Source organism: Nymphaea colorata, chromosome 12 (genome assembly GCF_008831285.2).
Source record: "Nymphaea colorata isolate Beijing-Zhang1983 chromosome 12, ASM883128v2, whole genome shotgun sequence".
NCBI lineage: Eukaryota > Viridiplantae > Streptophyta > Magnoliopsida > Nymphaeales > Nymphaeaceae > Nymphaea > Nymphaea colorata.
The window spans coordinates 18,279,440-18,306,855 of NC_045149.1; the positions used below are offsets into that span (position 1 = coordinate 18,279,440).

Consider the following 27,416-nt stretch of genomic DNA (forward strand, 5'->3'; position numbering starts at 1 on the left):
TACTTTCGTAATCGTCAAATTCTGCTTCCAACCGATTAATTCTTAGACGACGCTGGATATCCAATTGGGTCACTGTTTGGGAGTTTTCAATGTGTTTTGAATGCCTATGCATGTACGAAGAACATGAATTCTCTAAAATACTAAACCCATACCCATCCAAAACACTTGCTGTCCAATTTGAGGTTTTTGCATTTCTATAATGAAAGCTTTAGCCATAAACGGATATCAGGTTAGACCTCTTTTACTATACTACAACGAGAGAGCATTTTGTACGCCACTTCGTGTATGTAACAACTGAATGTCAAATATGGACCTTTTTATCAATATGTATAATTTATTTATTTTCATACCCAAACATTGCATAGCATATGTCTATGGGTGAGATTACAAATATGTACAAAATGTGAGATTACAAATATGTACAAAATAACATATAAGTATGAGATAATGTTTATGAGATAAGAAATGCTTTATGAGATAATGAGATAACAAATGTATGAGAGAATGCCAAACATAAAGTATGAGATAATGTTTACAAAATAACAAAAAATTTACGAGATAAGAGATGGATATATGAGCTAATGTTAAACATAAGTATAATATAATATGTAAGAGATAATAAAATATTTATGAGGCAATAGACAAATGTATGAAATAACGTTAAATATAAGTATGATATAATGTTTATGAGATAATAAAATATTTATGAGATACTGAAATAATGCTATAAGAAGGAACATTTTTTTAATGCTTAAAATGTATATTAGTCATAACAATATATGTGTATATGAACTGACAAATTTACCTTTATCGAATTATAAAATCCATGGTTTTCATTTTTATTTATGCAAAAAATGTATTTTTTAATTAATCATGAGTTTTTTTTGTCACACTTAAAATGAAACATGAAATTACATACCAGCTTAGTACAACAATTACAAAATAAAATTATTTTGGATTGGAAGGTTTCCAGTTTCCACATGTCGGGTTGAAGGATTGGATAAACAAAACGATACAGAAAAGGATTATCCACAGTCCAGTTAACTCAATTTTGATTCGGACGATCGAGGAAAAAGTTCATAACACACCCACACTGGGTTCGGACGAAGGCACTTTACCCAATTTGACCACATCTTCCATAGGTTTCAGTGTTTCGTTGGTGTTGTTGGTAATGACAGCTAATCCCGGGTAACCCTCTAAGTAGTAAATAGTGTCAAGAAACAAAGTTTATCTAAATATCACCATTGGCTCATGGGTATTTGATAGAATGATATATAGCTTATTACTGTGATAGTTCACGCTTGAAATTGCATTTTATTGCTTCAAATGTGGTTGATAACTTACTATAGGCATGTACACAGCAAAATCTTATGTTGTTCTATTAATTCAATCAAAATAAAAGCATAACGAATGGGGCTGACAACATTTACTGGAAGACTAAATTAAAACGGAGGATGAGTTTGTGAAGAAGAATAAACCGGCCAGAAAATTATCAATTACCTACAACTTAGGACTGAAACTGTAAATAAGTACCAGGCACCGGCGGGGTGTCAGATATTTCAATCTCGAGTCGGGAATTTAACCGAAGGTCATCCAATAATTTTCTCGAGGGGGTAGACAAGGAGGACGAGGGACCCAAATTGAGCGGGCTTCGTTCGCCCGCGTCTCTTACCGCCTTCCAAATCCCACCACAAGAAACAGTAGGAGAGAGAGAAATGGAATACTGAGAGGGAGAGAGAGCAACTGGAATACAACGCAGGGATACTTGTGACAGAAGCTGCATGGTTTGGTGCTTGTTGCCATGGCCGCAATACGAGCTCTCACATTCGGCCATCCCAATACCGACCAGATAAGCCGCTACCAACCTTTCTGTTCCTGCCTCTCTGCAACGCCTCATCCCTTATTTATCAAAACGACGACGCCCCATTTTAGATTTCCCATCAAACGGGTGGGTGGCGCCTTGAGGGTCCGCTGCTCTGCTAGCAACAGGCCTCCTTCCACGGACATCAGGTAAAAGCAGAGGCGTTCTTCATTAATGGGTTCGTCTTGTTTAGATTGTCCATTCTTTTATATTCGTCAGTGGATTGCCCATTCTCTGCTCGAGTGCTCCAATGTTTTAGTCATTAGTCAGTAATTCTCTGTATGAGGACTGGGATGTTTGGTTTCATTTATCGTTTCTCTTTCGTTATCTTGGATCGATCCGTGTACTTCTGACTTAGGTTAGCAGTTTTGAAGATGGGTGGGAAAACGAGCTACTGTTTTCATTTAGTTTTTGATGGGAGATGGCGTTGAATTAAACAGCCAAATAGGTGGAACTGGTTTTGTTGTTTTCGGTGTTCAGTTATGCTTATCTCGAGTGAAGTTTCATGAAATTCAAGGTGAATTCCATCCTTCGAGATTCTCTGTCTAACGTTGCTTCTGTAATTCTATGCGCGAATATTGTTGGAACGCCTCCAGAAGGGCATGCACTCGGCTGTTTGCTTGAAGTTGGAACTTTTGGTCATTCTTCCGTCTGTGGTAACTCTCTAGTATTACCATCACTTCTAGAATAGAGGGTTTCGTAGCTGAAACAGTTACTGCTGCTCCCAAACTTCCTGAAAGAAATATGGGATCTCCAAACATAACCTAGTTTTAGAATATGGCAAATTCCGGGTAACATTTATACCTTCATACTAGTTCGCTTGTGCAGATATATATGGATTTTTGTATTTGTTTAATCTACACACATGCCATCATGTTCTCTTCAAAAAATATATAGCTTTTTAGTTTGTCAGAAAATTTTGTCTTCTGATATTTCTTACGATGGAAATTTGTTACATTAGTTGATATGCATTAGATTTTTCGATTGATTTTGCGGTGATCTTTTTATCCTGGTGCCAATTGGTTAGTAATGATGAAATACTTATACGGAGACAGATTGTCGATTTTACATTGATGGCCATAATGCTATTTGAAATTATACTATATGAAAAAGTTCAGCAAAAAAATCATCCATCAACACAATTAACATATGCACAACCAGATGCGATGCATCTATTTACACTGGATCTCTATCGATCAGTAATTATGGAATACTCATATGGGTGCATAGTCCACCATGGTAATACGTCAACTAAGATGAGCACAATCAGACATAATACCACCAAGGTAACATGACCACTAGGATGAGCGCAACCAGACATAATCCATCTACTTCAGACTTCGCATGTCTCCATTTTAAGATGAATATTGAAGATGGATTTTGTAAATTCAGTTTGGTTATCTCCTATGATAATGTATCAGTTCACATGCTATTGGATTGCTTTGAACTTCATATTGACGTTTGCTGGTTCTTTGGTAGAAGTTAATGTGATTGTACATTATTAAGTACACATTCATTTAGAACTGTTGGAACCCACATTATTTTTTTCTATTTTATTTTTATTGAAGTTAGATGCATTTATTGTGTTTTTTTTTGTACCTAGAAAATTTAAGATATTTTCTTTTCTCCTTTGATTATTGTAGTTACATTTTCTGTTTTTCTAATGTAAATAGTTTAGCATTTCAGCTCCGCAGCCAAGATAAGAAGTGAAGTTCTTTCTCCCTTTCGTTCTGTTCGGATGTTCTTTTATCTTGCTTTCATTGCAAGTGGTGCTCTTGGAGGGCTTATAGCATTCACTCAACTGATTTCCGCTCTAACAAATCCATTAAGAGCAGCAGAACTTCCGGATACCCTGAAAGGTCTTGGTATTGATTTGGCAGCAGTTGCTTTATTTGCATTTCTTTACTCTAGGGAGGTTAAAGCTGAAAATTTACAAATAGCAAGGCTTACCAGAGAAGAGACTCTTGCAAACCTTAAACTGCGGGGAGACGAGAAGGTTGTTCCTGTAAGTGCCCTGAGAGGAATTGCACGGCTAGTCATAGTTGCAGGCCCCGCTTCTTTTATCTTAGAATCCTTCAGACTTAGTCAGGCATACACAGATAGCCTTCTAGAGCGAGGAGTGCGAGTCCTTCCTTTGGCCACTGATGGGCTCATGCCTGAGTCTGAAATGAAAGAGGATGATGAATTGACTCTTCAGAAAAGGAAGAAGCTATGGCAGTTACGTCCTGCTGATACTCCTGAATGGTCCAAGTAAGACTGCATGGCTATTAACTTAAGGACAACTTGTTTAATTCCTTTTATTTCTTATTTGTCGTTTCTCTACTTATCTGTAGGTGGTTAGATGAACAGAAGGACCTGGCTAATGTGTCAAGGGATTCCCCTGTGTAGGTTTTTCCTAACATGGTTTGGTTTTTTCGGTAAAAATCTCCTTAAGCTACTGTAGCCTAGACTTGGTACCGGTGACAGCAGTCAAATGTGATACGTTACTTTATAAGTTTGTACTATAGAATTCGCTACATAGAAAATGTTGCTTACATATTCTTAAAAAAAATTCCAGTTTTCTTACCTATTTAGCATGCTCATGCCTCTCTCAAGCTGTGCAAATGCATCTCTGTTGAGGAGCAAGTTGGAAACTTTAGTTGGATTTGTCATTAGTGTTAGCTTGACCTGTTTGCTAATGCAATTTAATAATGATCCACTTGAGGTTGTATTATGGATGTTCATTTGCCTTTGCCATTAGATGTCTGGCCATCTCATGATTAATTGATATAAATTTGTTCTGAAGATATCTATCTCTTCGCATGGATGGTCGTGTTCGTGGTAGTGGTGTTGGTTACCCTCCTTGGAATGCTTTTGTAGCTCAGCTACCACCAGTTAAAGGAATCTGGTCCGGTCTTTTTGATGGAATGGATGGAAGAGTCTAGCTTATCTTGTTGCTTTGTCCTTGTTAAGGTACGTCATATCATGTCTCCATGTTTTGATTCTATACCTTTCGTGCCTTGGTCACTTGAAGCTCTTTTGTGATGAATGTCTGGTCTGATGAATGATTTCTTAGCTTCTGCGGATATGACAATACAATCCATTGCTAAATAGCATTAGTTAGCTGTGGCCTGGACACTTGCTGATAAGTGGATATGTTATGCATGGTCTTCTTTATTGTCCACTCCAGGGCTTCCACAGTTTGAAATTTTTCTTCGTTATTGAACTGGAGTCTCTCTTTCTCTCTCTCTCATGCATGCACAGACACAGGTGCGCACCTGTCTGCACACATACGCACATGCAGACACACACGCACTGCTGTATATGTGTTTTTATGGCCTCTGTGTCATTCTTGTTGATTTAATTAACTTCTCTTTATCCAAATTGCTGGTGGACAGCCTCAAGTGAGCCTATGTTGAGACCCTTCGACAAGGTGCAGCAGTTGACAGATATCTTCTTCAGGATCCGACCACATTTGTTTCTATCAACATAATCCCTGCAGATCTCTTTGCAACCGATAATGGGGTTGTTTGTTCCAACATTGGTGCATGGTACATAAATCTCCAAATGTAGGACATTCCATTTATTTTTTTTCTGTAAATGTTTTCTTGCATGCAGGTCATAGTTAATGAGATATAGTTTGCATATTTTCTGTGCACTCTACTTCATTTTAACTTCAGTACTGTTGTAATGATTTAATTGTCTATATCCATTCTTTAAGTTGTATGAAATTGGTTAAAAACTTCAGGATCAAAGAGTTTGGAGATTGACAATATTTTTTATTTTATGGCCTGGTCGGCTTAGAACGGCAGAAAGCTTTTAGGTTTGATTATTTTGTGTACGAAAAATTGCCTAACCAATCCACTATTGACAGGAAGGTCGTAGCGTTGAGTGTTTGGCAATCGTAACGAGCTGCTTGTTTTTGTGGTTAACGTTTCAAAATCATGAATCGAACATGAGGAAGAATAAACTTTTATTATCTACAACTACCAAGACCACTAGCTCATAGGAAGAAAATTAATAGAAGCTTCGTAAGTTCATGCAAAATTTATTTTTTGCTAATGGTAGAATGGACGGTCGCAAGTAAGAGATTAGCCATCCTATTGAAAAAAAACAAGAAGAAGAAGAAGGTAAACCTTTCGAAGGAAGAAAATAGCCATGCGCTTGTTCTGATAGTGCAAATTAAGCTTCTCGACACTGCGAGAATTTTATTTTTCTCAACGTACTATTTAGATCTTGGAGATTAAACTAAAGCATGGAACAACCACAATGTTTAAAGATAAAATGGCATTTTTATTCCTTTTCAAGTAAAAACATCGGATGTTCACAATGTATCATTAATTTAAGCACAAAAATATAGTTCTTTGGGCGTAGTATGTGAAACTACTGTTCCCATTATTGGTCCTTTTGATGGCGTTGAAATATTTCTTGAGAATACACATTCATGTTGTTGTAGTTTTCCTCGGCAAAAGGTGGGAGCGTAGAGCTCGAACTGGACTTCTAGAAAAGAAGAAAAGCTTTTCTCGTGTTTGGTGAATTCAAGCATGGTGGTTGAATTTTTCCATAGTAAGGTACACCGGAAAAAGATTCTCAACCCTCTATCAAGCGCCCCTGAATGAGAAAGGCTTCTTCATTAGAAAGCAAACTTAAGATACCCATTCTTTATGGGTAGGCTTCCGGTTTTGTCGACGTAAACTCCATTCTCCATTGCCATGTGATTGGAAACATGAATCGCTGGTCGCTGTAACCATTCTTTGCAGAAGATGGAAGGGATGAAAGGAGAGATTCCAAAAATGAAACTCTTTGGTACACATGCCAATGTAAGTCAAGCAAGTGGGTGTTTTTTTTCTTATTAGAGTTAGATCGTACTCGGGTCGAGCAGCTTTTCGCTCTTTCCCCCGGCAAATTAAAACCCCGTGGTTAGTACCCTCATCTTTAGGGCTTATATTTGCCTCGACTTGTATAGAGGGTTGATGCTCATAGGAATTGAACCAACTATTGACCTCATACTAGCAGCTATCGCTATCCGAAGTCAAAGCTGGCTGGACTTAAGAGTTGTTTAAGGTCCTTATATCAAATCTGACCTATTTCCAACCTAATTAAGAATATTGCATGTAAAATGCTGGGAAACAACATAGTCTCCTTGTAAACCCTGAGCATTGAACTCTAGACTCCTCAAATCAAATGGCTTTGAGCCACCTCATCTAGCCTGGTGCATAGAGTTCTTGCAAGCTATTGGTTAGAGAATTATTTCTCAAAATTTATCCGGAAAATGTAGTCGCAGATATCCGCACTCCAATATCCATAACTTACCAATACAAACTTCAAACTTATGTAAAAGAAAACACCAGGAAATTTAAAAAGGTTGAGAGTAGTGAATGAGATTTAGATTGGAGGAGAAAAGCTTATAATACAAAACGAGACACACATTTGCTCCTTTAAACCAATTCCTGCAAGCAGCTTCTTTCACTTCACCTCTTGGATCTCATCCAAAGCGTAGTTGTTGGTCGACACATTGGCGTAGTTCACCTTGTTGAACCGAACCACCACCGGGTAACGAGAATTTGGATCCTGAAAAAACAAATCCCATTTGACCCGAAAATAAGAACCTCTATTGTTGTTGGCATTCCTCAATAGCAATTTGAACCCAATTGGGCCGTTGAAAATATTTGTCTATATGCCACATCTGGTCTTCAAATTTCACAAATTACTAATAGGTAGTACTATGGACTATAGTTTCGAAGCTTTTTGTCTTAAAAAACAGAAGTTTCATTGTGATCAAAGACTGGAAACGCCTTTTTATTAAACCTTCTTTCTCGCTATGTAATTCATTAAGGAATGTAAAAAACTGATATGTTTTACAGCACTTATCTTTCTAGACAAAGTTTATGAAGCCAAAGAAGAGAGAGAGAGAGAGACCTGATCTACAGCAACCACAGATCCGATCCCGTTGTACCAGTAGGATTCTCTTCTCAGAATCTTCACCTGCAGAGAATAAAATGTCCCGGAATTTGGTTAGATTGTCGGAAAAATTTTAAGCAAGGAAGATCTTCAAGAAATTTTACAACTTCCAATAAACGATATTATTGGGAGCTCTAAAATTTCCTAAACTTGGCGCACATGAAATCTACATATAAATACTAATGATGAGAACAATTTATCCCTGTTTTGAAACATTTCATTTCAATTTCTAACCACATGTCCAAACACTGTTTTTTTTTTTCTCCAAGAAAGATTTCGCCTCACCTCTCTCAATTTTGACACGATGGAGCAATTTTTCATGGACATGTCGTTGAAGGAAAAGGAAATCTATCTTAGATAACACGTCTCCTTTATGGAATGACCCCTTAAAGAAGTCGTTTCACAGTAAGAAGTGTTTTATCGATTGAAACATTCATGCTGTAACAAAAATTTCAAGAAAAAAAAAAGTAGGAACAATTTCATCCAATTTTTTTAGTGCGCGTTTGATGATCATGAGGTGTCACCTTTGTGCCACGCTTGGGGCCAATCGGTGGCGGCTTGGCGGCGGGCGCCTCCGCCGGAGCTGCAACTGCTGCGGGGGCCGCCTCTCCCTCTTCAGCCCTGACCACCACCAACCTTCCACGGCTAGCCGGGTTCTTCTTGGTGGAGAAGAACAGGGAGGGCCGAGATGAGGTGGATGAGGAGGCGAGACTCGAGCCCAGGACGAACCCAGTGGCTGCAGATGCCATGTTGCACGTAGCCATTCTCGAGGCTTTCCTTTCTTCTTCTTCTTCCTCTTCCTCTGAGCTTCAACCAATGATAGGAAGAAGAGAGCAAGAACACAGGCCGAATTTCTATAATTTCGGAAGAATTTTCTCTTTTTTTCCATGGCGTCTAATGGCCGACTGTGATTTTGGCCAGAGTGGCTCCGTCCAGTAGAATGCGGCCACCTCAGCACCATATCCGATCCGTCTAGATAACCCTCCTTGGGTCGTGCAAAAGATCCAGTCTTCAATAAAGTATTAAAATTGCAGAGTGGACGCAAAAGTTTTGATGTTTTCCAAGTACCGCATTATGTATGTTTTATTTTTCCTAAGAAAGTCTTGAGTGTCAACCCAACTAGCTACCTTGCACCCAAAGTTGGGCATTTAAACGCTTTTGATATCAGACAATTGTCTACTTGAGATTTTCAGATCAAATATCTTATGATCTTATATCTATATATTTTGATATCTAATGATATCTCAAACTCTCACCCAGTTTACTTATTAAGGATCGTCCAATCTATTACAATGATGGTTGATAGAAAAACAAAGAAAAAAATATGTAAATTAATAATACATGAAAAAATAACCATTATCTTTTTTTATCTCAACCATCCATCATGGTGGATTAGACGACCCTCATAAATGTGTTTGGTGACTATGGATAGCTAGTCACCATCCAATTTTCCATGGATTTGGATCTCATTTTCTACACTACATTAGCTAAACTGGTTTGCGCTTGTTCAAAAAAATCAACATGCATTTCACTTTACATTGAAACACTGGTTCCTCCTCTAGTTTAGCTTTGGACGTGTATCTAGTGTGAGACTGGTTTCAGTTTCGCATGTTAATGGAACTCTTGAGAACCCCATCACCCTTGTTTTTTTTTTCTTGGTGAACAAAACAAAGATATCATATTGACATCGAATAAAGCACTTTTTTGCTACTTTTAATAGAATAAAAGTTTGATTTTCATAGGTGCTACTTGTATTATATAAAATTGTATGTGGTACCAAAGTGAATATACATTGTCGGATCACCATGCAAGGATGAAAGAAAAGGCCACTAAGGTGAATGTACATTGTCTCCTTATCATGCATCAACGCAGCCTGGACCTTCGAGGTAAAAACTAAAAAGTAAAGGGAGGGTCCAGCTCTTTTTCTCTTTTTCTGATAATTGGTTTATAATCTTCTCACTCACCCCAAATATGTTTTGGATCTTTTTCATCGGATCTGATAATAATGAGTCGTTTCTGCATTGAGATTCAGATTTCATTATAGTTGATCGGGTTTTATGAGTTGGGATCTGATTCGGACCCACTAATCGCATTTTGGTTTTGGTTCGGAAGCAGTGGAAATCCACTAATGTCTGATCCGTTATTACGAGGTTTTCTGGATATCGTTCATGACGAGATGGACGGCAGATAGGGCAAGGGGTCCACTGGCTTGTTTGGTCCCACTCTTTGAATGACGTTGATTTGCCGCGAATTATTGTTCAAAAAAATTCACGCCCAACGCCCGTTGAGCCGCACCGACGGACTTTTTGCTGCGATGCGTTGCTCGATTCTTCCGGCCGGGGCCGCCATCTTCTGCAGGTCGGGGAGCAAGGAGCCGCTCTTTGGGAGACATCCCTTCCGCCGCTTGTGCGGCGGAAGTTTGGGAGAATCCGACCTCTACAGCCGTCTTCTGCTGGCGCTTACCCATGTGGGGTCCTATTGGGAGGTGAAGCGCATCCATGGCCGCATGGTTACCGGTAATTTCATGTCCAAATCCGTCCTTGTTTGCCGGCTTATCGACCGTTGCTTTGTGTTCGGCGAGAATGGTGACGCAGACAAACTGTTTGAACAATTGTGGAGGCGGAGCCTTTACTGTTACAATTATATGATGAAGGGCTACATGGATAGGAAAATGTACGCAGAGTGTTTCAGGTTGTGCCAGAAGATGGTCTCTGAGGGAATTCTTCTTGATGCACATTGCTCGAGTTTGGTGCTAACGGCATGTGTCAGTTTGAAAGATATCGGACAAGGGGAAGCCATTCACGGCCATGTCCTACAGCGGGGATTTGTATCTGATTGTTTTTTGGTCACCGCACTTGTTGACTTGTACTCCAAATGTGGCCAGGTTGGGGATGCCCGCTTACTGTTTGACGAAATGCCTCTGAGAGATGTGTTTATGTGGACTGTGATGATTGATGGGTACCTGGCTAATGGGATGTATAAAGAGGCTTTGGCATTGCTCTCAGGAATGGAAGCTGAAGGCATAGATGCGAACGTTGTTACTTGGAACATTTTGATTGGTGGATTCATTAGAGGGGGACTCATCCTGGATGCGACTCACCACTTTAGGCAGATGCAAACGGCTGGGATCATACCTGATAAAGTAAGCATGTGCTTAGTTTTATCTGGATGTGCTCACTCTGCAATGTTGAAATTAGGCAGGGAATCACATGCTTTTGTGCTCAGAAAGGGACTCAAGGTTGATCAGTTTCTTGCTTCTGCTCTAGTTGACATGTATGCAAAATGTGGAAACCTAGATTTGGCTTACTACTTGTTTGATCAAGCTGAGGTGAAAGATGTGGGTTTATGGAATGCAATTCTTGCAGGTTATGGAGCCCATGGGAAGTGCAAGGAAGCTCTGGAACTGTTTAGTCGAATGCAAGATTCTAAGATTAGACCAAATCAGATTACATTCGCTTCTCTCATCTCTGCTTGTAGCCATGCAGGGATGGTGAATGAAGGCTGCAAATGCTTCAATATCATGATTCATAATTATAAAATCGTTCCACGTATGGTACATTATGTTTGTATGGTAGATATGCTTGGGAGAGCCGGCCATTTAGAAGAAGCTCATCAGTTTATCAATGACATGCCTGTTGAGCCAAGTAAAGACGTATGGGGAGCTTTGCTTGGTGCTTGCAGGGTACATCAGAATGTTGAGCTTGCGAAGGTTGTTGCCCATCAAATTTTTTCGTGTGAAGATGTAGATGATGCTGGATATCATGTTATGATGTCAAATATTTATGCAGAAACTGGCAAGTGGGAAGAGATGGGCAAGCTTAGAACACAGATAAGGGATGAAAGATTGAGGAAGAAAACAGGTTACAGTTCAATTGAACTTGAGAATCGTATTCATACTTTCTACATGGGAGATACAACACACCTGAAGTCAGACCAGATTTATGCTGTCTTGCGGGTTTTGGAGACTATATATTCACTCGATACATTTTGATCTTCAAAATCTGATACCTAAGTGACGATTCAGGTTCTGGTGTTGTATCCAGTTGCCCTTGACTTGGATCACTTTGAATTGTTAAGGAGCCTATTGGCGCTCAACAGCACCATGAGGTGCTGGTCACGGTTTTAAGGTGCTCAGGCTCGTGCGAAGCTTCAAATTACCTGGAAAGTCACCGTAATCAGTAGCTGCATGCAGACATGAACCATCTTGATGCTGAAGAGCTATTGAAACGGACAAATTTGAGCTTATTCGGTCCAGCCCATGCTGTTGACTTGGCTATGCATAAGTATCTGCAGCTGTAGTTAGCCGAGTTTTCAGACAGTCGTTGCTTGGGATGGCCTGCCATGATCATAATCTAACACTCCCACATTTACAAGCACCTGTAGAAGCCTGCAGGATGCAGGCAAAACGTGAACCCAAATGTAAAGCATCATTTTTGCTCCAAATGAAGAGAAGCGAAGGAGGCATTGTCCTTCGTTTTTTCATTTCGCTCTCTCTCTGTTCGGTAACTATGAACACGTTTCCATGTGATCTTATATTCGTGCGCCTGAAATTCATTTAGTTGCGAAAACTATGCTAAAATGGTTTGTTTTGCACATGATTATCCATGGAAAAGCTAAGGATTTTCTTGCAACTGTGGACAAAATAAGTGGACGATAAATGGGAGCTTTTCTGATTCTCGGATCTGCTAGACACCAGAATTGTGAACCCAAAGGCTAATGCCTCCTTCAGTTGTCCCCCTGTAAATTCTGTGTACTTGTAAAGCATTGGTTTTCACTTGGATTCGTTTACTTCACCTGTCTTGTCCAAGTGGTGGTGTAAAAAGATAAACTTTGTACACTTACCTGAGAGGTAACTCCTTGAGGTTTATGAAAAATATCTTCAGCAATTTTTGTTTTCCTCCTAATAACAAGTCCTTCCACTTCATGATTCCCACCTGCCCCTACAGTCTAGAGCTATTTTTGGATTTGAGTGGAGAGCAGTACACCCGTCAACTAGAATATGGTGCACCCATTGTTTACAAACAAGCTACTTTGCCTAATCATGGAACTAATAACTGAACTTTCACTAGCACGCCAGTCCGACCAGCTATGGTACAGCCTCAAGACACCTCACAATGCCATTGAAATTGAGGCCACTATATTTAAAATAGTTGAATGTACTCAGGCGTCTCTGTTGCCATGATTAGGCAAAGTAGCTTGCTTGTAAATGAGACACCCAACAATTTTAGAACATATGGGAAGAGGGAACTATGGAGTTTGCTAACCATGAATTAAATTTCAACTCTGCTATTTTGTTGTCTGAACTTTCTTTTGTTGTAAGTTTGGTGGTTTACCTTCGTCATGAAAAATGAAAGCTTGAAGCATGTTATGGTCCGTTTGGATGCGGGAAGACAAAACCTAATTTTGTAGAAAACCCAGTTTCTCAACTCCTAGTTTTGCAACTTTATTTTATGGACTTCAAAAACTTAGTCAGGTTGTTTGGATGTTAACTTTGCCAAGTGGCGGATGAGGAAGTTGCTCAGCTTCAGCTTTTTCAAATTTGGGTTTTGTTAATTCCACTTTTGGCGAAAGCCCATTTTATCTTACTGTGTTTGTGGCATCTAAACAGGCAAATTGCCCAGTTTTACTAAAAAATTCATGTTCAAGATAGTTTTATGACATATTTTATGTAGTTTTATAACATATTTTATGATTATGAATGCTTATGGATAGTCCTGACACCAAATGGATATTTGATCTCGTTACTGCTTGGTGTATAACTATTTTTAGGTGTCGAAAACCATAAGAATGAACGATTAGTTAGTTTTAAGTCCATATTGTTATAGTTGGTATTAGGATCATAATTTAAACTTTGTGGACCAATATATGCAGCTGTAAATAGTTTGACATGTTTCGTTAAGTGGTGACTGGGATAATGTAAGTCATTGATCTAATACCAGTCGCTGATTTTATTTACGAGGGCACCGGCCTCTTGTAATCCACATGAGTCGAGCTAAGCTTGAGTTGGGCCAGCTCAAGCTCAACTCAACTCAAAATATTTGAGCTCGAACTGAGTCAAGCTCAACTCCACAATACAATGTCGAGCTCGAACTCAGCTTGTTTATCTCATTTATGTTAAGCATGTCTCATTTTTTAAACTTGTTAACCTGTTTAACGTTACTAACTTGTGTAGTTGCTACTCGTTTAACTGTTTATTCAACATTTAGTATGTAGTTGAGCTGAGTTGAGAACTCGCCTCATTGTGCAACCGTATTTGTAAGCCTATGCAAGCATGGGCCACTAACAAAAAAATATTAGCTTAGAGTTGTTATGCTACCAAGCTCAGCCCATGAGTAGCCTTATTGAGTACATAAACACTATATATATATGTGTGTATTAGCTTAGAGTTTTATGCTACCAAGCTTAGTCCATGAGTAGCCTTATTGAATACCTAAACACTATATATATATATATATATAGCCAAAATTGCCAGATACCAATAACTGTCGGATAATTAAAACATAAAAAAAGCTATCAACACACCATACATCATCCATTATAGTCTGTTCGTTAACAAAAATTTTCTAAATTTTAACTGTTTGGCACATCAAACATTTGTAGGATTATATATATGTAGAGAAATTGGTCAAAACCAGACACTTAAGTTAGAAATATAAACCAAACCTTTTAATTTTTTGCTAAAAAAATATTTTATAAAATACAAACATCTTAACATATTTATACAAATTATTTTGATACAAAACATGTTTTGAATAAAGTTGTTTTTATGAAAAATGTTATTTGTTTATTGTCAAAATGTTGATGCTATGAGAGCCATTTAGTTGCTTATACTCGTATATATACGAAACGGTCACCCATATTTCCCTCTCCTTATCCACTCTTGGCACGCTGCATTCTGCAGACAGAGGGAGTGATGGCGCTTAAACTTCCCGCTCACCAATTCTCAGCCTTTTCTCACCCGAAAACAAATTCATATCGTTCCCTATTCCCTCCGACGACGATTGTCCGAGCTACAGCAGCTGCGGAGACGAGCACCAAGAGAAAAGGGCGGAAGAAGAAGGATGCTGCAGCGAAGGAGGATAGCGTGTCGGCCGCTGCCGATGAGCGTCGTCTAAGGTTCGTGTTCATGGAAGAGTTGATGCAGCGAGCTCGGGAAGGCGACACGGCGGGGACGAATGCCATCATCTATGATATGATCGCGGCGGGGTTGTCCCCCGGGCCGCATTCATTCCACGGGCTCGTTGTTGCTCAGGTGCTATCTGGGGATGAATACGGAGCGGTAAAACCTTCTTCTTAAATTGGTGCATTGTTTGGCTGGTTTTGTCTGAAATTCAAAGATGAAACTCATGCAGTGAGAAACAGGAATCTCCACCCAGAAATTTTTTCCTTCGTCATTCTATGAGACACAATAGCAAATTGTGCGCCTGCTCAGTTCTGTTCCACATTTATATCAATCACGTAATCATATGCAACTTGGAATCCTTTCCCAATTCCCAATATGTGGAGCTATAGGGTTCGAGTATGGTACTTTGAGTTTTTATTTTTGCTCTGCGAGAATGTGGTGAGAAAAGTGTCTATTCGTTTTAAGTTGTTGGCCATTTCTATACTAAGTGTCGAAGATTAGTCTGATGCTATGTTTTTTTTGGTCGGATAGAATCTTGGCAATATTCACGACAGCAATATTATAATTCCGAAGTTGAGAAAGAGAAACGAACGTGTCATGCTATTTTCAAATAGCAACATCTAAAATCACGTTATCATTACTTAAGTTTCACAGTTTTTCCATGACAATGTTGCCAATATTTTATATTTTGTTTCTTATTCTCCATGTTGAGTATGTTTGTTTCTGACATATAGTGGGCAATTTTATTGGATTTCATGTTACTTTTTCTGCCATCACTTAATCCCCCTTTTATTACTTGTTTATGCAATAAACACATATATGAGCGTGCACTCATTTAGTTATTGATGTGCCGAATTGTTTCTTGGAAAGTTCTCAAGGTTTATCACACATTATTATATTATGATGAAACTCTGGTTACTGATATGTTGCCCAGACTGGCATTCTAGGTGGTTGAAAACTGTATCATTTTTCACATTTTGTATGTTACTCTATGAAAGAAGGAACAGTTCTATATGTTTTTTTGTCTCATTCCCTAGAGGTCTACTTCCCTTGGCTTGTTTGACATTGAGTTGCGGGTTTGTGTTGGGGAATGCAGTTATCTAAACATATTTTTTTCTTTCTCATGTTCTTTTGCATGCTTGACATTTAATGCTGTATTCATGTTTTGAAAAGTAAGAACTGTTTACAGATGCAGTCATTGAGAAGGGAGTTGAGTGCTGGGATTCGTCCTTTACATCAAACATTTGTTGCCTTAATACGCTTATTTGCTTCAAGAGGTCATGCTGTTAGGGGTCAGGAAATCCTTGCTGCTATGGAGAAGTTGAACTTCGACATTCGTCAGCCATGGATAATTCTTGTGGGTATGAACTGTTTTTGAGGCTATTCCTGTTTGAGTTTACTGGCTGTGTAACTTTGTCTATTTAGAAGATGGTTGCTTCCTAATTTAATACTGCTATCTGAGGGTAGAGGAGCTAGTAAGGAATGGTTTTCTTGAAGATGCCAACAAAGTCTTTCTAAAGGGTGCTGAAGGAGGTTTAAGGGCCACAGATGAATTATATGACCTCTTAATTCAAGAGGATTGTAAAGCTGGAGACCATTCCAATGCTTTGACTATCGCCTATGAAATGGAAGCTGCAGGAAGGATGGCTACTACATTTCATTTCAATTGTCTCCTCAGTGTACAGGTCTGTAATCATATATATATTTCATCAGAGTCCGATCCTTTTGCCCCACTTTTGATGTTCTATTCTTAAAATGTAGACGGTGAATAAATACCGAAAGAAAGTTGTTTCACAGAGTTGTATTCAACTTTGGAATGTTTTTCTTGATGTTTTACCTGACACAGTGCTTCTCGTTCAAGTAGGATATATAATTTACTGTTTTTCTCCCAAGTCCTTAGATAACGAGGAGTATATAGAGGCTATGTTCACTATGTGCATATTAAAACAGCCTTTTGATGTATGCATCATGCATGAGACTAAATTCTTAATTATTCTATCACATTCTATGGCAAAAATGTGCTTGTAGCTTGTTTTTACATGTTAAAATAATTTCATTTTGACTGGATAATTTGCTCTGATAATTGTAAAAAAATTGTAAAACTTAACCTATTACGGTTTTATCATTAACCATCTGTCTAACTACTTTTGGTTAGAGGCTGTCAGCAGCATTTGTATAAGAATTCGTAAATAGACTATTTGTGGTCAATTCTGAAACTGCTATAGGTAAGCTTGTAGATGGCCTTCAACAAATGTCTATTTGCAATCCTTGGCATGATAGTGAAGCTCTGTTGTTCATACCCTAAGCCCTAAGGCTTGATCTCACTCTGTCATGGGGATATGGAAATACAACTATGTTATTCTGATGTCTATAGCTTTCCTTTTCCCTGAAAAGGAAGGGAGCTTATATTTATTATTATATTGTATTGCCTGAGAATAGTGCATTTTTAGAATCAGGGAGAACCAAGTGGGAGTCTGTATTTGTAGTTACCAGTGTGGGCAGTATTTGGAAATATATCATGTTTTTATTGTTAAAATAATGCTGAACAATAACATTGGGAATTATCACAATATTTTAAAATATTGTCAAAAAATCATGGCTGTGTTTTGACCAAGCATAGTTAAACTTTTGAACTCTTGAGATTTTTCCACCAAAAAAAAAAAGAAAAAAAACTAAAAAGCCTTCCTGAAAAGTTGCCAAGAAAAATATTGGTAACTGTGGTTTGACTACTATAACGTGGACAACTAGAGATTCCATAGAATAGGTACCTAATCTATGCCTTTGTGCTAGCCAAACATCAAACAGGGATATCTTGAAATGGTTCTTTCAAGTTAGGCAGGAAAGATTGGTAATGGTTGATTATGTCAAGGCAAAGTTTAGGTGCAAAATTGGGTAGGGGCTAAATGTGTTGCTTTGTATGGTATATATATTATAAGTAATCACAACAAAAGTGACATAAGGGTGGAAGAGGATGCCAGTGAAGACTTTGTGGATGATTAGGGCTAGAGATGTGAAAAAACCTTATTATCTAGCTTCATATAGGAAGAGATGAAGAAATCAGACTAAGATTAGCCTAAAGTAGATGGGATATGGCGTGATGGACATTATAACTGGTTGTTTGAGCTTGGTCTTATCAATGAAGTTCTAGGTTAGACTCTGTGCATATTGATTGGTAGAACAGGGCATATGAATATCTCATCCCAATGCTTCTGTTGTCTTGGTTAGGCTCCTGTCATCCTGTGATGTGGATGTGGTGTCTTAGTTCATACATTAATGACCTAATATTTTCTAAAGAAGAGTAGAACTAAGTTGTATGAAGCATGAATACCTAACTTCACTTGGTAAGTCTGCATAGTCAAGTTGTATAAAAAACATATTGTATCTCTTTCAAGTGATAGAGACTGATCTTATGATCTCTTTCTTTTTCTTTTTTTAGTTTTTTTTATGTGCCTCTTCCTTTTCTTTTTTCTTGAATAGTCTTCATTTAAACTCTCTTTGAACTCCATACAAATTCAAATGTTTGATATTCTTTGGAGCAAATTAGATATAACAAATTCTTCTGTTTATTTATTTATTTATTTATTTTTTATATTGAAGCATTAGCTTTTCTACTGCTAGCTTAATTCTTTTGCTCGAATCATTATTTGATCATATTCTGCAGGCAAACTGTGGCATTCCCGAAATAGCATTTTCAACATTTGAAAACATGGAATATGGTGAAGGTCAGTTTCTTCCTTTATCTGGTGAAAACTAGGTTTTTATTGTACTTATGGTAGTTGAACAACAAAAACTGTGTTAAGTCGTTAAGGTGTTGTTTGTTCGGTCATAATTTTGGTCAAAAGACTCAAGAGTCAAAACTATCAGCAGAGCCCAAATGTAAAAGCCCTTTATGTCAAAATTTACAGTACACCTGTCCATTTGCTTGAGAGCCAGTTGCGTGAATATAAATTTGGACATGCAAAACTTCATTTACTAAGAGCTTTCCTACTGTTTGCAGATAATTTCTCCCTCCCTCCCTCTCTCTTGTGGCAATATGTGTATTCACTTGTTCTTTACATCTACAGACTTCATGAAGCCGGATACAGAGACTTACAATTTGGTGATTCAAGCATATACAAGAGCTGAATCCTATGACAGGTTCTTTTCCCCTTTCTTTTCTTCACTTTGATTTAATAAGGCTGTAATGTACTCTAATTAGCTTGAGGTAGTCCCCCTTTTATGGCAATTGCTAGAAAACTGGAGCAACTTCATTGTTGATACTGCATGCATTACTTTTCCAAATCAACTGTCACACAAACAGTTATACCACTTGTATCAGACAGGAAAAACCAACATTTTGGTGGCTAAACTCCTAAAGTGTGCCTTCATTCTTTTCAAGTTTATTTTTCATTAACCTAATTCAAAATCATTTGATGTTTTTCTGGGATGTTTATCACTGTATAATGAGGAGTTGATTCAAGAGTCCCAAGTTTGCAAAACGTCAGTAGCTATGAACTTGTATCATAGTTCATGAGCTTTAAAGCGTTGGTTTTTTTTCTTCTTTTCTGAGTGAGCTTTGTTACATTCATGGAGTTTTTCCAAGTTTTATTAAAGAATTTTGAGATGCTAAGTGATATAGTTCCAGGCTTCCAGCAGTGATGGCACATTTTGCGATCTGGAGAACATATTTTTCTCCTTTAGAACAATGAATCCACTGATTGTTTCAGGTTCTATACATCACTAAATACCCTTTCTCTATATGTGTGGTACAAAATATTCTTGAGGATAGACTATGAATTGTTTATTTGTTCTTGAGGATAGGCTATTAGACTGGTTATATGGAAGTAAAGTTTTATTGATTGTTTCCTCCCTGTGGCAACTTACATAATGACAGGGAATTTGTAGGGTTCAGGATGTGGCCGAGCTTCTAGGAATGATGGTTGAAGACCATAAACGTTTGCAGCCAAATGTGAGGACATATGCGTAAGAATCATTTTGTCATTCTCAATGTACTTTTCTGCATCTTGCAGTTTTCTCTCTGTGTCTGTTTGTCTATCTGTCTCTGTGCATGTGCGTGTGAGTGGAGGTAGGGGACTGGAATTCTTTTACATTAGTGCCATGTCTTTTATTGCATAAAATTTCTAATTTGTCTGATGTAAAGCATTTTACCATTTCTTTTTTTTTTTATTAGTTACGTGGTTATAGTCTGATGTTTTCTATTCAGGATCTTGGTAGAGTGTTTTACCAAGTATTGTGTCATAAAAGAAGCTATTAGGCATTTTCATGCTCTGAAGACATTTCCTGGAGGCACAAAAGTTTTGTACAATGAAGGGAACTTTGGTGATCCACTTTCTCTTCTCCTGCGAGCTCTGTGTAGGGAAGGTACGTTCCAATGTCATGGTTGCTGTTTCTCTCTAGTGACAAATATTTTAATGTGCTGTGATGACAAGGGAAACGATCAACCTTTTCTCAATTACTGGCACAGGTGATGCATCACTGCCGTGCCTGATTCCTATCATCTCTTTTGTGCAAAACTGCTAGGTTCCCCTTCCTTTTCCATGAGCAATGCCATCCACTTGCTTTAACCTGAACCACAAAGGGCATACTGTGTCTATGCCTGGACCTCCTCCAGCTTTGAGGTTCTAAGCTGGTCTACCTGATTAGTCCATGTTGCCCTTATGGCCATTGTGTGCACCTTTTAGATTGCCATATTTAGATATATCTTTTCAGCCTGATGGGCTGCCTTGCTTTGATGTTCACTGTACTTTTCTGAACATGTTCGTGTCCAGGAAGGATTGTGGAGCTGCTTGAAGCTTTGGAAGCAATGGTGAGGGATGAGCAACCCATTCCACCTAGAGCAATGATTTTGAACCGAAAGTATCGTACTCTAGTGAGTTCCTGGATTGAGCCTTTAAATGAAGAAGCTGAACTGGGATTTGAAATTGATTACATTGCAAGGTATACTTTAGTGGTAGAGGTTATGAGAGGATTCATAAAATGTGGAAAATTTGTGAATATTGTGTATTCTTTTTTTTTTGTCTTACAACTCGATACTTGTTTTTTTGATGTTTTCTTCATTGTTATTCAGTTAATTTTTGGTTTTTCATATGTGATTATTGTTTGCTTGGTGAATTTCTGATTATTTGCCTCTATTCACTTTATAATTTGAGCCAGCAAACCAAGTGACGGAAACATGTCTAGTATCTCAATATCACATAGCATGAATCATTGGAGGGCCAGGGGAATAATATCAGGGCTTTTAAGTATTTCTCATTGTGTATTTACTAATTGACATGCTTAGATCAACTACTTTTAGGCAAGTACTTTCATGTTTTAACACCAAAATCTAGTGCAATCTTGCAATTTTGCCTCTTCTTAGCATTCAAAGAGCTAATATAATATGTGTTCTCTATTAAAGATACTATATGAAGGACATCTAATCCACACACTAACTGTGGCCATTGGTGGGGCCTAACGAGTTTCACGCACATGCATATGTATGTGTGTGTATGAATGTATGTAGGCATGCATATAAAGGGTAAACACAAACAAGTGCACACTCCCCCTTTCCCTGAAAGGCTGAAACACACAAAGACACACATGAATGGCACAGAACTACTGAGGTGGAAGTCATACTTCAAGTTGTCTAATGAGATGGTAGATGTGTTGTATATTGTCAATTTTCTGAGAACCAAACTATGGTTAATTAAACAACATGGGCTTAATGAGTCATCATTGTTTGCCTTTCGGAATTTCACTCTGGAGCACTTGAAGCCTAATTGTCTGTTGAAGCATATGATTCAAGACCCATCTTCCACTGAATGGATTGTGCTGATCATCTGAAAGGTTTAGGCTATGAAAAAAAACTAACAATTACAAAAAAGTGATTTCCACAACATGGCTAAAATGGTATTTTTTTAGTGATATTGCTTTTTGGATTTATCTGAATCACTCATGGTACCAGATGACCTAGAAGTTGTTGGTTGTTTGACTCATGACCCAGGTATATAGAAGAAGGGGGTCTAACAGGTGACCGCAAGCGTTGGGTACCACGCCGGGGGAAAACACCTTTGGATCCAGATGCTATTGGTTTTATTTATTCAAGTCCAATTGAAATCTCTTTTAAGCAACGTTGTCTGGAGGATTGGAAGACATACCACCGCAAAATTTTGAAGAAATTGAGGTTTGAAGGAGGTGCAGCATTTGGCAGTGATGTTTCTGAGTCAGATGTGTTAAGAGTGGAAGAAAGGCTAAAGAAAATCATCAAGGGTCCGGATCAAAATGCTCTGAAGCCAAAGGCTGCTAGCAAGATGATTGTCTCAGAGTTGAGGGAAGAACTAGAAGCACAAGGTTTGCCTACAGATGGTACTAGACAAGTGCTCTATCAACGAGTGCAGAAAGCAAGGAGAATAAATCGATCCCGTGGCCGGCCTCTGTGGGTACCTCCAGTTGAGGAGGAAGAGGAAGAGGTAATTGCACAATTGAATATAATGTACACCATGTGATTATTTGCAGCAGATGGCATCTTATGAGTTTTTCATCCTTAAACCTTTCATGAAATGAGTTACCAACATTTGGTATGTCTGTCAGCCAACCTGAGTGACTGTACCAATTCTTTTAAAGAACAGATCATGCTCAAGTAAGGTCGTACAATTCTTTTAAAGAAAAATGACCACGGAGTTATACCATACAATTTCAATAGAGATTACTGCTTCACATATAAATATATCTATTGAGATTCAATCAAAGCAAACCTTATATCTACAAGATTAGTGCCCTCTATGCTTGGTAGTTGTAAATAAAAAAACCTTATCCTCCTTTTCTCTGTGGCTGCAGAGTAAGTAGTTTAGATTTTGCTTCATAAGTATATGCACTCTCTCTCTCTCTGGTGCAGACATGGAGGTGTCAGTTTTTAAAGGTTCTATGATCTAGCAGTTGCACTCTATAAACTTTACAGATACACCATAGTACAGTTCATTTCAATTCTAATGCTGCACCAGTGCAAAGGTCATTTTGGGGTTCTACCTCGTAACATTTGTGTTACAAGACATGTTAGTCCTGTACTAAGAATGTATCTTGGTTGGATTTGGTTCAGATGTGAGAGTTGCCAAATTTTTCTAGTTAGATATTGCCAGTTCCTGAATCTGGATTTAAATTGATCCAGAACCACTTTGATTCAGGTAGAATCAGAGTAAAGCAAGAACTGGTTCCCATAAAAATCTACTAGATATTTGGGTTCAGTCTCACCAAAGTCATGTTCTTAGTTATTTGTTAAATGTTATCTGCCTATTTTATAATCTTTGAAGTGCCCATGTTGCGAATAAGGTTTTAGAAAGGTGTCTCCACCGATGTGCCAAGTTCACACTGCAAAATAGCTGTTCAATGTGGTGGAAGAATCTACCCAGGTTTCACCAGGCAACTGAGTGTCTCTAAACCCTTTTATATTATATGTTGCTGAACCCAGAAAATCTGATGATTTGGTATAAACTTCTATACTGAAGCTGATTAAAAGTTTTGGTACATCCAATTGCAGCCAATTCCTGTGTAGTGTCCTTATTCCATTATTGCTTTCCATGCTATTTCTATGTTTGAAAATTTTCATGCTATTCTGATGTTTGTGGTCCAATTGTACGATTTCTGCTGAAGGTTGACGAAGAGGTGGATGAACTAATTTCACGAATCAAATTGGAAGAAGGCAACACGGAGTTCTGGAAGAGGCGTTTCCTCGGAGAAGGATTGGACCATATTTATGGTAAACAGAGCACCGTGGTGGATTCAGATTCATCAGATATTTTAGATGATCTTGATGCTGCAGAAGACGGCACAAAAGAGGTGGAGGATGATGAAGTGGAGGAAGAAGAGGAAGAACCACCTGAAAGCCAATTAGTAGATAGGGTCAAGGACAAGGAAGTGGAAGCAAAGAAGCCTCCAGAAATGATTGGAGTCCAACTTTTGAAGGATTCCGATCAAACACCTGTAGCAACAAACAAAGCTGTCGAAAAGAAGTCCCAAGTACCTGCACAGGTTTGGATCAGTATTCTGTTTGTTGAACCTTCTGACCTTTGCTCTCTCTCTCTCTCTCTATATATATATATATATATATATATATATATATATATGAATAGAGTGATCATGAAAATAGTTATTGTGATGTGAGGAAAACAGTAGCCTGATCCTTAGATTATGCCTCTTATGCGAGCCTTTTATTTTTTTTCATAAATATAACCATATAGATGAACACAAAATGTACAAAAAAAATGTGAATACAGAAATATGAATATCAGATGCATAAATTGGATTTTAGGTGTCAGAAGAGATAAGACTGTCAATTTCTAAAACATTACAAAATGTGATTTATACATCTGATTTTGGTGACTCATTTTCAATCCTATGAATTTTAAAATCCTCTATAAGGTTGAATATGTAAAGTTGTAAACGCAGCACCTAGCAGTGCTTGGGTGCTAGGTGGCATAAGAGGCAAGGTACATAGTGGGGAAGTGTGAATAAATATACACACACACACAGCTCTTGGAATGTGAACATTGTGAATTGACCTCAATCTTCTGTCCTTGTGAGATTGGAGGGTTATGAACTTTTCCAGTTTAGAAGGAGAGTTGGTACTTTCCTGGTGAATGAACATTCATGCTTATGGTTTGATGTTTAGAACTTTAGATTGTGCAATATCCTCATGCGCACTGACTGACTAGAATCCATTACCGTGAAACTCCTGATTGCATGTCATACTAACTTTCTTCATGCAGGACTCTGATGATGAGGACTGGTTTCCCTTGGATCTACATGATGCGTTCAAGATGATGAGAGAGAGAAAGGTTTTTGATGTGACAGACATGTATACAATTGCTGATGCATGGGGCTGGACTTGGGAGAAGGAACTCAAAGCAAAAGTTCCTGAAAAATGGTCTCAAGAACGAGAAGTTGACTTGGCTATCAAGATAATGTCAAAGGCATATATCTCTCTCTTTCTCTGTGTGTGTGTGTGTGTGTGTGTGTGTGTGTGTGTTTGAGAGGGGGAGGGGGTGCAAATATTGGTCCATATTGGCCTGTATTGACCTGTACGCATTTTGTCAGCCCCTTCTTGCTACAAGGCAGGGGCCGATTCAGGCCTTCACAGAACGGGCTGATTTGGCCAAAATGGGGCAATAAATTAATAAAATTCATCAAAGACAATTTAAAAGTTTTAAGTCATTTTTAGAGGCTGATATGGGCCAATATGAAATGATGAATATTGTCTATACACATTATCTTTTAGGGTTCCTGATACAAGTTGGAGACCTGCTATTACAATATTGTGTGGATCAAAATGTTGTAAAACTGGGTCTTCAAGTTGTATTAAGGAAGTTAAAAAAGAAAAAAAAAAAGGTGTATGGGCGATATGCCGAAGTGTGATTTTAGAACATGTCATGCTACATTGGAGGGTAATTGGCCTATCCTTAAACCGGTTAAAAGGATTTTATGCTTGTTGATGGAGTGTATTTAGCTGTTAGCAATGCTGTCTGTTTGGCATGGTGGTCCTAGTTAAAATAGCCACCCATCTTTGCACTGTTTGGGAATGGGCACGGTATATATATACATATATATATATATAGATATAGATTCAAAGCTATTCTTTTGTTCCTTTTTTTTTAAACAGTAAATTCATGATCCATCAAGTATAGATGCATTGTAAGTCATTGATCTTTTGTATCTAATCTTCCTTATACCTTCATTGATATGATCTACAATTTCTTGCTTGCTAAATAAACTATTTAGATCGCATCTGTCAACTTCTATTAGCCATCTAATCAATCGATTGGGTGGTTATATATAAATAGCTAAAACATTGTTATCATGTTGATCTTATGCATGGCATGCACATGATATTCGAGAAACCAAGCAACATTTTCTTGTGAATCTGTATATGTTTTCTGAACGGAATGGGAAATATCTAGTGAGCATTTGCCAATTTTTGCAGCAGCTCTTGATAACCATGGAAAGATACTTCTCTTGATACCCATGCAAGAATATCTCTTTTTTCTATTATGGGGGTTTGAGTGATTGATGATCTTCTTTCAAAAATTTTAGGTCATTGAATTGGGGGGAAGACCGACCATTGGAGATTGTGCCATGATATTAAGATCTGCAATACGAGCTCCCCTTCCATCCACTTTCCTAACAATCTTGCAAACGACTCATGGTCTTGGATACGTCTTTGGGAGGTAAATCAAAGTCGAAAACTTTTAGATTCTGACTGATTTAAAAGAGAGAGAGAGAGAGAGAGAGAGAGAGAGAGAGATGACAAGTGTTATTTGTACAGGCCATTGTACGATGAAGTTATTACTTTGTGTCTTGATCTTGGGGAACTTGATTTAACCGTTGCTATCGTGGCTGAACTGGAAACTGCTGGAATCAAAGTTCCTGATGAGACTCTCGACAGCGTGCTTGCTGCCCAACAGATTGAGCCTGTGGGAAACGCAGAGGAGTCTGACAATCTCTCGTAAAAGACCTAACAGTTTTGGCAACTAGAAAACTCGAGCTCTTACAAGTTTCTTCAGAATGGAGGCATCGGTGCAGCTAAATATACCTGCGCAAGAAGCAGGTATCCTAACTTATCTTGTATGGCTCCTCTAAGCTTGTGCAAAATTCTAAATTATTTTTGAACGTGTGAAAGAAGCTCCACATTAGATCAAAATTGTGAATAGCCACCGATTCTGGAGAATCAGTTGTTCTTTCTTTGCTTGAATATGGAAGGTCTGCATTTAGGTTCTCCTGGAGACGAGGGACGGCCACCATTTAGCTAGAACATATGTGAGAGATGATCACATGTATGGACCTACGTTCTAGTTCATGTTAAAGGCCATTAACTTCAGATTTTCTGGTATAAGCATCTACTAGCATGAAAGTATGGTGGTCTTATATCACGCACATCGATGAGGTACTTTGTATTTTTTCACTAATTTGTGTTTCTTTGGGCCTATAAATCTGATATATTTTTGCCCCCCGAATTTTGCCAAGAAACATGGACAGACGGTGCACTATCTTACCAGCCGCTGTTGATCTCATTTTCAAGATTGGAAACAACAAATAAAAAAGATACAATATGCAGTACCAATATTTTTATCTAAATTCTTGTAGTGAAATATGATTTAGGTCGAATTAGTTAAGTAGAAAAGCCTGGTTTCCCTAACAATTTTTTGTAATTTGAGCTATTAATTTTTCAAACCTTCAGAAACTCACGAAAATGTCAGAAACATGATCAGCACATTTATCAACTCTCATCTCAACCTAAAAGGAGTATCGGCTATTGTATTCTTAAACCTCCGAGGAACCATCTAATGCTGCTGCTACAGTTTCAATATTTTATTTGCTACTAAAATATGCTCTAGGTCACAATATTTTAGTACTAGCAAGTTCTTCCAGAAATAAACAATAAGCAATTGCCTTTAAGAAAACCAAATAAGCAACAAGTATCTAAATTAGTAGGCGTCTTGCACTTAATAAAACATGATAAACACA

General features: G+C 38.1%; 4 protein-coding genes across 8 annotated transcripts; 3 read left to right on the top strand and 1 right to left on the bottom strand.

Annotated features, from left to right (window-relative positions):
- The first annotated feature begins 1,595 nt into the window (after nt 1–1,595).
- LOC116266438 (protein LOW PSII ACCUMULATION 1, chloroplastic) lies at nt 1,596–5,622 on the top strand. 5 transcript variants are annotated; one of them, XM_031647658.2, is made up of 5 exons: nt 1,600–2,010; nt 3,548–4,111; nt 4,195–4,245; nt 4,647–4,813; nt 5,239–5,622. In XM_031647658.2, the coding sequence occupies exons 1-4, from the start codon at nt 1,802–1,804 to the stop codon at nt 4,783–4,785; spliced, it is 963 nt and encodes a 320-aa protein (XP_031503518.1). In that variant the 5' UTR covers nt 1,600–1,801; the 3' UTR covers nt 4,786–4,813; nt 5,239–5,622. The 5 variants fall into 5 exon arrangements, with proteins under 5 accessions (XP_031503521.1, XP_031503519.1, XP_031503518.1 ...); XM_050081035.1 differs by having other exon boundaries at nt 1,872–2,010; nt 3,535–4,111; XM_031647662.2 differs by having other exon boundaries at nt 1,872–2,010; nt 3,540–4,111.
- A 1,453-nt stretch (nt 5,623–7,075) lies between these two features.
- Nucleotides 7,076–8,671, bottom strand: LOC116265420 (photosystem I reaction center subunit IV A, chloroplastic-like). The gene is made up of 3 exons (XM_031646007.2): nt 8,326–8,671; nt 7,760–7,825; nt 7,076–7,411 (listed from the first exon to the last, which is right to left on the bottom strand). The coding sequence occupies exons 1-3, from the start codon at nt 8,563–8,565 to the stop codon at nt 7,307–7,309; spliced, it is 411 nt and encodes a 136-aa protein (XP_031501867.1). The 5' UTR covers nt 8,566–8,671; the 3' UTR covers nt 7,076–7,306.
- Nucleotides 8,672–9,767: 1,096 nt separating this feature from the next.
- On the top strand, nt 9,768–12,553 carry LOC116265464 (pentatricopeptide repeat-containing protein At2g20540-like). The gene has a single exon (XM_031646062.2). It carries the CDS (start codon nt 10,032–10,034, stop codon nt 11,790–11,792), a length of 1,761 nt encoding a protein of 586 aa, XP_031501922.1. The 5' UTR covers nt 9,768–10,031; the 3' UTR covers nt 11,793–12,553.
- Nucleotides 12,554–14,679: 2,126 nt separating this feature from the next.
- LOC116266113 (uncharacterized) lies at nt 14,680–26,905 on the top strand. The gene is made up of 13 exons (XM_031647207.2): nt 14,680–15,080; nt 16,114–16,285; nt 16,392–16,609; nt 18,586–18,646; nt 18,989–19,061; nt 19,809–19,886; nt 20,128–20,285; nt 20,693–20,861; nt 21,907–22,372; nt 23,550–23,927; nt 24,665–24,868; nt 25,986–26,119; nt 26,218–26,905. The coding sequence occupies exons 1-13, from the start codon at nt 14,715–14,717 to the stop codon at nt 26,399–26,401; spliced, it is 2,661 nt and encodes an 886-aa protein (XP_031503067.1). The 5' UTR covers nt 14,680–14,714; the 3' UTR covers nt 26,402–26,905.
- The last annotated feature ends 511 nt before the right edge of the window (nt 26,906–27,416 follow it).